This window comes from Phycodurus eques, chromosome 4, assembly GCF_024500275.1.
Source record: "Phycodurus eques isolate BA_2022a chromosome 4, UOR_Pequ_1.1, whole genome shotgun sequence".
Taxonomy (NCBI): Eukaryota; Metazoa; Chordata; class Actinopteri; order Syngnathiformes; family Syngnathidae; genus Phycodurus; species Phycodurus eques.
Window position 1 is genome coordinate 22,689,818 of NC_084528.1, and position 11,298 is coordinate 22,701,115.

The 11,298-nt window shown below is 40.3% G+C and overlaps 1 protein-coding gene across 1 annotated transcript; it reads left to right on the plus strand.

The window, feature by feature from the left end:
• The first annotated feature begins 1,811 nt into the window (after positions 1–1,811).
• Positions 1,812–7,735, plus strand: elp6 (elongator acetyltransferase complex subunit 6). Its single transcript, XM_061675709.1, is given in 8 exon segments — positions 1,812–2,079; positions 3,198–3,276; positions 3,412–3,482; positions 4,601–4,687; positions 4,689–4,726; positions 5,009–5,222; positions 5,285–5,452; positions 6,315–7,735. Coding segments are annotated over 8 exon segments (834 nt in total). The 5' UTR covers positions 1,812–2,025; the 3' UTR covers positions 6,438–7,735.
• Positions 7,736–11,298: the final 3,563 nt, after the last annotated feature.

Consider the following 11,298-nt stretch of genomic DNA (forward strand, 5'->3'; position numbering starts at 1 on the left):
GGGAGGGGCTGAGACACACACACACACACGCACACACACAGACACGATTGCAGATTTTTAAGTGTTTTTTTAAATGAGTTTTTACAGTACAGAGGCAAGTCGGAATTTAGAGTTGCACGCCCTCAGTGTAGTACCACGTTGTGCCACAACACGCCGGGCAGCGCTGAGGTCTACGAGAAGATATGCAGTATAATTTACAGCTAGAAGAAGAGGCAGAGAAGGTCCTCAAATAGTTCCAATAATAGTCTTTCCCGCAGAAAGAATATATGCCTGAGAGTACTGTTTTATCCTCTGTTTGTATGTGTTGCTGCTCCGTGTGTGTTAAAGTAGCAATTGTTCAGGTTTACAATTACAGCAACATTTGTGCTACTCTTTGTTATCCCGTCGATAACGTTTCGCATTATACGTTAGCATTTAGCTTGAGGACTTTCGTTAGCTGACGTTATAAGGTTTGGTTGAACATTTTGGTGTTTAACTCGACAATTTTCAACTCCCTTTTGTTGCACGCTGTGTTTATATGCGTTGCTGCTCCGTGTGTGTTAGGATGAGACGATGAGACACTGAGATGTTGAGAAACTGAGACGATGGATGAGATGATGACACCCTGACAGCATGGAAAGCTGAGACACTGGGAGGATAAAATGCTAAGAAACTGAGAGTATGAGATAATCTAATGCTGAGGTATTGTGATGATGGGACACTGTGTGTTTGTATTCTGCATACATGCATGCATGATTTACGCATGCATGCATGCCAGTTTAGTTCATATACATGTGTGTGCACGTGCGTCTGTGTGTGTGTGGAGCCAGCCAATCACAGAGCTTCCTCATGAACGCTAACAACATCATTCCACCACATCGTCAACCAATCACGAGCTGACTAAATCCCGGCAGAGCACCAAAGAAAAGATCTTAAAATGCAGCGCGCGTGCACACACACACACACACACCAGAATTTGGCTAATAACATAATTTATTAAAATACAGTATTTATGTTTTTATACAATAACACACAGACAAATACAAATAGGACAAATGTAAGCATTTTCCATCCCTTGCGATTAAAGTCAGCAAACGCCCGATGATCTAAAGATGATCCTGAATGATCATCCTGTGGTATGAGGTGTGCTAAGTGTCACTTTCCGCCCAATATACGAAGAAACGTAAATGATAAACTTGTTTAATAATTTCAATGGAAAATCCCTATGTGTGTGGTCAATACTGAATCCGTAGAAGTATAGTTAATATAACTGTGTGTGTGTGTGTGTGTGTGTGTGTGTGTGTGTGTGTGTGTGTGTGTGTGTGTGTGTGTGTGTGTGTGTGTGTGTGTGTGTGTGTGTGTGTGTGTGTGTATACATAGTATTTATAATGCACGTTTAATGCAGTTAGGCCTGATTTGTTTCAGGCGTGTAAGAGCTCAACACCGCCACCTGCTGACTGTACATCACATTGCACACGTATGCCATTTCTTCATTTCTTTCTCTATATGTATTATCGTGTCGGTAATATTATTAATCTACAAATAAAGGGATGGAAAGAATGAAATTTTAGTACTGTATATGTCGCTTACGTTTACAAATAAACGCCACCAAGATGTTCGCTGACAATGAGAGTCTCCCTACTTCGCTGAAAAAAGGAGAAAAGACGTATTTTATTTGTTGGGTTCTTGAAATATGTTTATTTGTGTCATACTGAATTATCAATATAAACAAGTGAGTATCTGTGATATTTTCTAAGTGAAGGAAGAAGGAAATTTATAGACCAAGAGTGAGCCATCACGATATCTTGACCCTATCTTTGCTTGCACGCGGCTCCCTCAGGTTAGCTGAGCTGCTGGCGTCGTTACGCTTTTTAGCTGTAGCTAATAAAAACCATGAAAATGTTGACTCTGATTAAGTAGTGATGACCAGAAGAAGAATTTAAATTGAACAGTAACAAGAACTCAACTGTTATGAGATTTAACCAAGCGTTTTTGTGTGTTTATGACGTGTAGCTACTGGCTAGTTAGCCGCTAGTTTGGCTAACGATGTTTGCAGAGCTCAACAGCATCTTGAACGTCAGCCCGGAGCACTTCACCACGGTAAGAGGCAGACGTGTGAATAAGTCACATTTGGGCAAGTCATAAAGTAAGACTCAAGTTTTAATCTTACTGAAGCAACACACTGTGGCAAAAATCTAGTGAAGTCATAAAAGTGTTCATCAAAAACCTTGCAGTAGCTTTAATCCCCCAAAGTATATTTAATGTTATTGGAAGTCACGGTAACATAATGCACCATTTGAAAATTAACACTGTGCTTAAAAATATAGGAAAAGTAAAAAAAAAAAAAAAACTAACCTTAAATAATGATACAGTTAAAATGTATTGCACATAAGTCAAACAAAAATTGTAACTTAATAAATGTTTGAAAACGAACAGTTTGAAAAGGTTAAATGACACTAATGTACTACAAGTTAAAAACAACTAAACTTAACAGATCTACTGCACTGCATTAAAAATACGTTTAATCCACTATAACATCATACACTGTTTGAAAATTAACACTGCACCTAAATACAGGAACATTTAAAACTACTTCGATAATGATTAAATTAAAATGTATAGCACGTAAGTTAGAGAATTTTACTTTATTTTTTCAACAAATGTTCGAAGAAATTAAATGCAACTGTATTGTACTAAAAGTGGAATACAACTGAACTTTAGGTGTGGTAAACACATTAAGATTTGTCCACACTTAAAGGATTTTTTTATATGCTACATACCCCACACATAAAGATAAAAAAAAAAAATCGGACAGTTTTAGTTATGTGTGTGGTGTGCTCCAAGAATCTCAACACAGCAGATCACGCACATAAAGATTCCATTGCACCACAGATCTCAAAGTGTCACTTGATCACCCACATAAGACAGGAACTGACAGATACTTGGGGCATTCTGAAAAGGCACGTTGTGATGTTGTAGTAGCCACGAGTTCTCCTGCCACAGCTCTTGCCTTTTCTCGTACACTGAACAAAGCAAACGCCGCATCATCTAATTGTCGATCTGCTGCTTGATCATCTGGCCTACATTGAAGCGGAAAACTCATAGCTTGAGTTTGAAATATCTTTTGCAACGCTAGTCCTAGAATTTCCCTGACATACCTCATAAAATAATGAAGGCTGCCAACATGCTTACACACATGGTGTTCTTGTTGTTGTCAGGGCGAGTTTGTGCTGCTGTCTGACAGGCAGAGTGATGCCTCCTTCCTCATGCACCACTTCCTCGGATTCTACCTCAGAGGTTAACATGACACACATACATAATATAAAACAATGAATAAAATGGCAGCACTGAAAACAACCAGACTAAACACATGAATAATAAGCCTCACAACGTTGATAATTCACTCGAGTGTCGTGTCGTATTTTGTTTCAGCGGGCTGTCAAGTTTGCTTTCTTGGGCTGGCGCAGTCATTGAGTCACTACAGTGTAGTCAGCCAAAGACTGGTACTTCACACACCAGCACACACTTGTTTTTAATATATATATATATATATATATGCCTTTACAAAGATGGATGGATGGTTTTAAATGAAGACATTGTATCCCAAAGGGTACACTTCAGTTGCCCATAATCCTTTCTACAAAATACACTACTAAAACAAAGTTGGGCTTTTAGGTGAAATTTCAGGATGAACCACTAAAATGCACTATAACCTTTACAGGTGAACTTAATTTGACCTACTCTAAAAATTTTAATACACCTCAGATAGATGGATAGATACTTACTTACTTACATACATACATACACGAGATGTCGCTTAGCCAATTTGTTATTGATTTTTTGCTTTGACATTCAAGTAAAAATTTGAGATTCCAGATAGTGGCAGCTTACACAGCTCAACTGACTTCACAACAAGCAAGTGTTTGGCACATATTGAAATATTTGTAAATAAGAGGCTTCAAGCTATTTATTGCTGCCCCAAGTTGAAGTTTATTCAGGAACTAAACATAAAAACAAAGAGAATTACAGGTCGTATCTGTCTGTGTACATTAAAACATTTTAATACAATCACATGACCTTGAATGTTCGCTATCTTTATGCTAACTAACACACAATGCAAATCACCATAGACGGGCTAACGATACTAGCATTGATGTTGCAGTAGTCATAACCCTTTAACAGATATTTGAACACAAACGGGGCAGCAACACATTTAGACTAACAATAAAACAATATTCACAGCCATATATTTTTTTGTCTTCTGCGACCAATATTAGTTTTAGTACTTCTAATTTTGACATTCAGCTCCATGTTCTAAAACAATTTGCACAAAAAGTACTGAAACACTGAACAGTTGGACATGTGCATTCAAGTTTAGAGAAGGTCAAAGTTCACCTGCAAAAGTTATGTCTTTATAATGATCATGTTCACATTTTGATTGACAAATATTGAACCATATGTTAATTATTGTGCTGCATTTATTTATTTGTTTGTTTGTTTATTTGTTTATTTAACCTTTAATTAACTGGGTAATAAAATGAGCTAACCAAAATATTAGAATCAGCTCTTCAGTGTGATGCAAAAAGATAATATTAATATTTTGTATCCGGTGTGTGTTAAGGGTGTGAGTCTGTCTCAGGCAAAGGAGAAAGGTCAGCTGGTGTTCCTGGAAGGACTCAACGAATGCTTGGCCATTCTTAATCCTGATAGGTGTTAGAACAGGAAGTGAGGCAATGGATTTCCTCAGGTAAAACTGAAAATAAAATATCAGATTATTTTTCACAAAAATCAAATTTCAACTGTTTTTACCTTCAGTTTTTGAAAAAATAAATGACATTGACAGTATGCAAAACAAGTTTAGAATTTTTTTCCCCCCACCCTCTGGGATTTGCTTTATTTCTGCTGATACGAAACACGTTTTAAAACAGTTTTTCCCCTCCAGCACGATTTAGCTTTAGAAGTTGCTAAAAGAAATGGTTCTGAGCAGAAACTCAAATTAATCAATTTATTTTATTCTCACGTCGGTCAGGAATCCCGGGGCAGGCCTGCGAGCTCTCTTCCAGTTTGCGCACTCCAGCATCAATCATTCCTGGGGCGCAGAGGAGCGGGCAGGCGACGCTGGGGGCGGGCCCCCTGTGCTGCTGGTGGACGACGTGAGCGTGCTGCTCAGTCTCGGCGTGAGTGCGGACGCCGTGCTGGACTTCAGCCATTACTGCCGCGCCACTGTCTGCTCGCAGCTGAAGGTGAGTCGATTGTCCCCCAGGAGAAGATTCCGGATGCGACCTTGACTTGACTTTGGCGGAAGGGCAACGTGGTGATCCTGCTGCGCTGCGACAGAGAAGACGACGACTACGACGATGAAGGAAGTGACGAAGGCTTGGAGAGGCTGCTGAGGGGTTTGACTCACCAGTGTAGCCTTGCTCTTCACGTACAAGGTCTCCCGACGGGATACTGCAGGGACATCCACGGCCAGGTGACTAATCATACAGCTATGCGTCAATACATCACAGCCTATCAAAGCAGTCCACAGATATTTTGCAAATACAAATCCGAGAGTAATTGGCGCCTCCCCAAAAAGGTTTATAATTGCCTCTCAATGCCACAAGATGGCGGAAAAGCACTCAAGGGGAGACCTGCTAACCATCAAGGAGGCTACTCCGGACTTTCTGTCACTTGTCTCCAAAGTGTTCTGTAAATTGACTGTCTGTTGTACTAGAGCGCCTCCAACTACCGGAGACAAATTCCTTGTGTGTTTTGGACATCCTTGGCAAATAAAGATGATTCTGATTTTGTCTAACGAAGCTCCTTAATTTACTTCAACACAGCTACTTGGCAACAAGATACCCCATGATGGTGGCAAAGTGCTAATTTTGTCTAAATTAAGCAATTTAACTCACCTCAACATAGTTCCTTAGCACCAAGAAGCCACACAATGGCGTAGAAAGGCTACTTTTGTCTAAATGAAGATCTTTCTCACTTCAACATAGTTCCTTGGCACCATCATGCCACACAATGCCACACTATTTTTGTCTAAATGAAGCGCTTCACTTCAGCAAACTTACTTGACACCAGGCTGCAACAAGATGGTGCCAAAGCACTGCTTTCATAGCTTTGGCCTGAGCACAGAAATACAGAATAGCTGAGGTTTTCAGTGACTCACTGAGGAAATATAAAAATGCCTGTTTGCATACTGTGTTTACTGTATATAAATCATAAATAATATACACAACAAGAATATTCAGCAGCGTTAAATGATGTTTAACACATTCACTGCCATTGACGGCTTTAGAAGTCAATGGCAGTGCACTAATAGACGTGTGTGTGTTCATGTTCAGGTGGAAGTGTGTGACAGGAGGAGACAAGCTGACGGTCAGCAGAAGAAAACAACATTTCAGTATAAAGTCCATGACAGAGGAGCCTCCTTCTTTGCTCCGGGGACATCGAGGGCTGTTCTGTAGTCTCAGCACGTCAACGCATTCCTCGTCTGGGATTGAGAAAGAGGAAATATGACTGATGACGCCGGCCAAAGAAGCAGGCAGGACAATTGATGCTTATTAGTGCACTTCTGGATGCGCATTCTTTTTGGACGTTTAAAAGGATTTTTTAAAACAGGTATTTCCTGCTTCACAGAAGATGTCCACGTATCGTAGTAATGCCGGGAGAGTCTAAAGTTAAGTTCAAATGATGTTACAATGACATTCAGTAGCCAAATAATTCTGATTGTGATGAGGAGCAAAACAGTACAACTCAGTAGCAACAGGTGCATATTTTCAGAAGGCCAATTCCTATCCGTTAGATTCAATCTATAATCATCAAAATTATTTAATAGGGTCAATATCGCTATGAAGTGCCCTTGGTGTCCTCATCACAAGCACGCAGTCATCATGAAAATATAGCACAGTAATACTGTCTTATTACAAGTGACTAAACCTTTGCACTCATACCAGTACAATAATGACAAGTCTCTTAAAATGCAGAAACCCTCTGACGTGTTGAGTGACATAACTAGCATTTTCTCTTTGTTTGTCATGTTTTGTCATTTTCTTCACATTATGTGTTGTTGTACATAGTCGAGCTTCACACATCCTCTCTGCCATAGTGAAATATCAATTAACATAAAAACCTGTCAGAAATTTCAAAAAATATTTGTCAAACAGTACAGTCAGCTTGCTAACTGAATTATGTTGCTCAGTGAAGGTCTACCATGTGATCATTAAATGATAATTATTAGCATAAAATGTCCACCCTATCATTGTCTACTGTGTCAGCGAGCTCACATATTTTGCTGCCTGTGTGTACATTGTCTGCTTGCAGTTAATTTATTTAACAAAAAAAAAGTGTGGGAACTTGACCAATACTGTACTTACTGTAATTACTTAATACAAAGAATATGAAGTTAAATGGAAGCTATTTTTGGGACGAAATGGGGAAGTCTCTAAGGCACCTTTAAGTGTTATTGACAAAAAAAAAAAAAATCATCAAATATACTTCAATCTGTGTAATGTATCTGTAATATGAGGATCACAAGATAATACAAGACGGAAAGTATTTTGTTTGCAGTTTTACTACCCATTGTGCTTAGTTATTAAAAGAGTTATTAAAGTTAACAAATATGTTTTGTACATTTTGTTTTTCCGTATACATTTTTACTAGTTTTACCAGATTTTTTTATTTTATTTTACCCAATTATCTACTTGTTTGAGTACTTTTGCCACCTTTACTAATTTATATATTCAAAACCATTATGTGATTTTATTAAGATGGTGAGTTGGGTTTCTTGCTAGCTACAATTATAAAAGATCTAATAAAATATTAAATATTTTACACTGTGGAACGAATCTGTATATATGACGTTCACTTTTTGAATTGAACTAATAGTGCTGAAGGTTTTTCATATAAATTGAGATCTGTAGGTACACACTGGCTGCATATGTCTATTAACTGCAACATTGAAGTTGGATACAATTGAACTGTACTTGGGCAGTAATTCTTTCTCGTACCACTACTGGTACTAGCGCCACACTAAGCTTCACCATCTGGCTATCCATCCATCCATCCATTTCCTGAGCCGCTTCTCCTTACTAGGGCCGCGGGCATGCTGGAGCCTACCCCAGCTGTCATCGGGCAGGAGGCGGGGTACACCCTGAACTGGTTGCCAGCCAATCACAGAGCACATATAAACAAACAACCATTCGCACTCACAGTCACACCTACGGGCAATTTAGAGTCTCCAATTTATGCATGTTTTTGGGATGTGGGAGGAAACCGGAGTGCCCGGAGAAAACCCACGCAGGCACGGGGAGAACATGAAAACTCCACACAGTCGGGGCCGGGGATTGAACCCGGGTCCTCAGAACTGTGAGGCTGACGCTCTAACCAGTCGTTCACCGTGCCGCCCCATCTGGCTATCTTTGACAAAGTTGTAGCGACACCAGTCGCCATAGAGGTCGCTGTGGGCTCCCGCAGCTCGGTCAAAAATGCCGTGAAGAAGTGTGCAGCGCTTTGACAAGCTCGCATCAAGCTTTTGTGGACTCAGGTGGTGCAGGTCAGCCTTGTTGCCAGTACACAAAAAATAAATACAATAAAAATAACCTGGGGGAAAAAAATAAGCAAACATGCGGGGCAACATTTAGCCGCTTTCCCCGACCAGTCGACACGATTCCAGGCATCCAAGAGGAAGAGCAACGCGGAGGCTGCTGCCGGGAAACCGTGACGTTTGTCCAGGCAAGTTGAAGCTTCGAGCCGCCTGCTGCTTGGGTGCGAGTGTTTTATTGTTGTGCTAAAAGGAAGTAAACTATTGATCAAATGGTTACATTAGTCACGTCATACAGGATGTCCGCAAAGTCTCTCAACAATGAAGTTTTTTGTTGTTTTTTTTGTTTTTAATATTAATCAATGTATTATTCGTGCAACTAATGGTGCCCAATCATAGAAGTGTGATAAATGAGACTTGATAGATTCTTGAGTGACGTAAGGCTACTTAACGTGACTTTAAGAGATATTATGGTAGTGCTTTCTGGTGAGATTAAACGCAGTGTCTCAATCTGGAGCTAACAGGCTAATGCTAACCCATGTTAGGAGGCAAACTTTCCTACTCGACACACAGTCTTCCATACATTTTTTTCTTTTTTTTTCTCAGACATTTTATCACATTTTTAGCATAAACCTAAACCTTGACATCTTATGATTAGGATTTCAGACGTGAAATAGGTTACATTGACATTGGTTACATTATAGCGTTAGCATTAGCACGAGTAGCACGATGGCAGCCTCTCCTCCTGTGTGCATGCATCGAATAACAAAAATCTGTCAGCGTGCTGGTCAACGATGGCCGGATATTTCGAGAAAAGAAGGATTTTGTTGACGTCACAGTAATAAACTGAGTTTTAAACAGCATGAATATCAGAGTGTGAGTGAGTGGAAGAAAGCAGGGCAGGAGAGATGGTTTTTGAGAAAAAGGGTTTGTGAGAGTGAGGGTTTGTGAGGGAGAAAGAGAGTGAGTGAGAGAGCAACAATGAGTGAGTGTGTGTGTGTGTGGGGGGGGGGGCGAACAAAACTGAGTGAAAGTGTGTGTTTAGGTTAATGTGACTGTGCGTGCGTGAGAGAGCAACAGTTAGTGTGTGTGTGTGTGTGTGTGTGCGTGTGTGTGTGTGTGGGGTGGGGGGGGGGGGAGAACAAAACTGTGAGTGAAAGTGTGTGTATGTATGATTGTTAATGTGACTGAGTGTGCGTGAGAGAGCAACAGTGAGTGTGTGTGTTCAAGAGCAAGCGTGACTGTGAGTGAAAGGGTGTGTCTGTGTTTGAGCGAGTGGGTGAGAGCGAGTGAGTGAGTCAGTGAGTGAGTGAGTGAATGTGTGTTGAAATGTAAATGATAGTGTGTTGTTACACATGCTTAATGATTGATAGATGGAAGGAAGTCAATGTCAAGTGTTGTGGTGTGTTGCCTCACTTGCGGCAGCACATCTGATGACACGATCCCACTCACACACGCGCACACACACAACACCCTTAAATCACTTTCATAACTACATGATTCATCATGCTGCTAAAACCTGGACATACCTTTAGGACGGCCATTTTAGGAAGTGTTGTTGACAGGAGGTAAGATGGTTGTTGTTGTTGTTGTTTGTATGTTTATATGCTGTTTATTTCAATATGTGGATGTAATGAATGGACAATAAGTATGCAAAGGAGATGCATTTGTAGTGTTTATGCAGCATTGTTCATATTTGTTTGTCCTGCTATTAGGCTGGGTGATTAATACATTTTGAATGGTTATAGTTTTTTAAAATCTTTTTCAGCGGCTTCTGTATTTGAAAGCGTGTCCCTGCTGACATCCACTACTTTCACTAACAACGTGACTGCGAAAAGAGGAGCAATTTTGCAAAAGAATAGTCAGTGATGGGGTTAGGTGTGTGACGAATGACTTTTTGAAACCTGTATGAGTTCTAGACAGAGCACACCCTGCTACAATATGATTGGCTGCTGCATCCATGCAGGAACGTAAGTGTGAAGTATGGATTGGCCTTTTATATTGCCAAAGGTGGCCAAAGCCCGCACACCTGAATGAGCAGCACAATGTGCATTGACTTGAATGAGACAGTGTGACAAAAAACGTTTAATTCTTTTTAATTATATTTAATTATGTCATTACTGTATGAGAAAAATGTTGTCTACATTCAGTTCAATCTCGAAACATGATTTCAGATATGAGTGTTTTGAGTTAAGAGCGTGGTCAAGGAAAAAATGAAACATTTATCTTAAGGCAACACTGTATTTATTTGTATTGCTGGCATTAGCACGGCTGTGTCCACAAATCAAAAGATCTCAACATAATGGCTGCTTACTCCCCAAGTAATGGGTCACAGGGTGGAAACTGGACTCTGTTTCAGGCCTCCTTTAAACGTTTGATTTCCCGGGATTAACTTTCCTCGACATCCACAAAAATAATACAAATAGTTTCCTAAATTGTCAACACTGACTGCTTTTGCAAACTCGCTCCTCTCATTTCGCTCCTAGGTCGTAACTGTGAGCAATGCACATCAGTGGGGACGCACTTTGAACGACAAAAAAAACCTCAGCAGGCCCTCAGACCTACATCGGTGGTGAAGGTTTATTCTCACGGTCTTTTGTCTAGTCAGGAATGTGGACAGCAGCATGCCGCGTTCCATGTGCACGCCAAGCAAACACACACCTCAAAGGAGGCCATTGTGGTGGCCGTGTTGTTTTACTGTGCCATCTAATAATAGCGACACTCCTTCTAAATGTTCCTGAAGTGAATTCCCTCCTGAGTTTCTGTTGATGCTGGTGAGGCAGGAG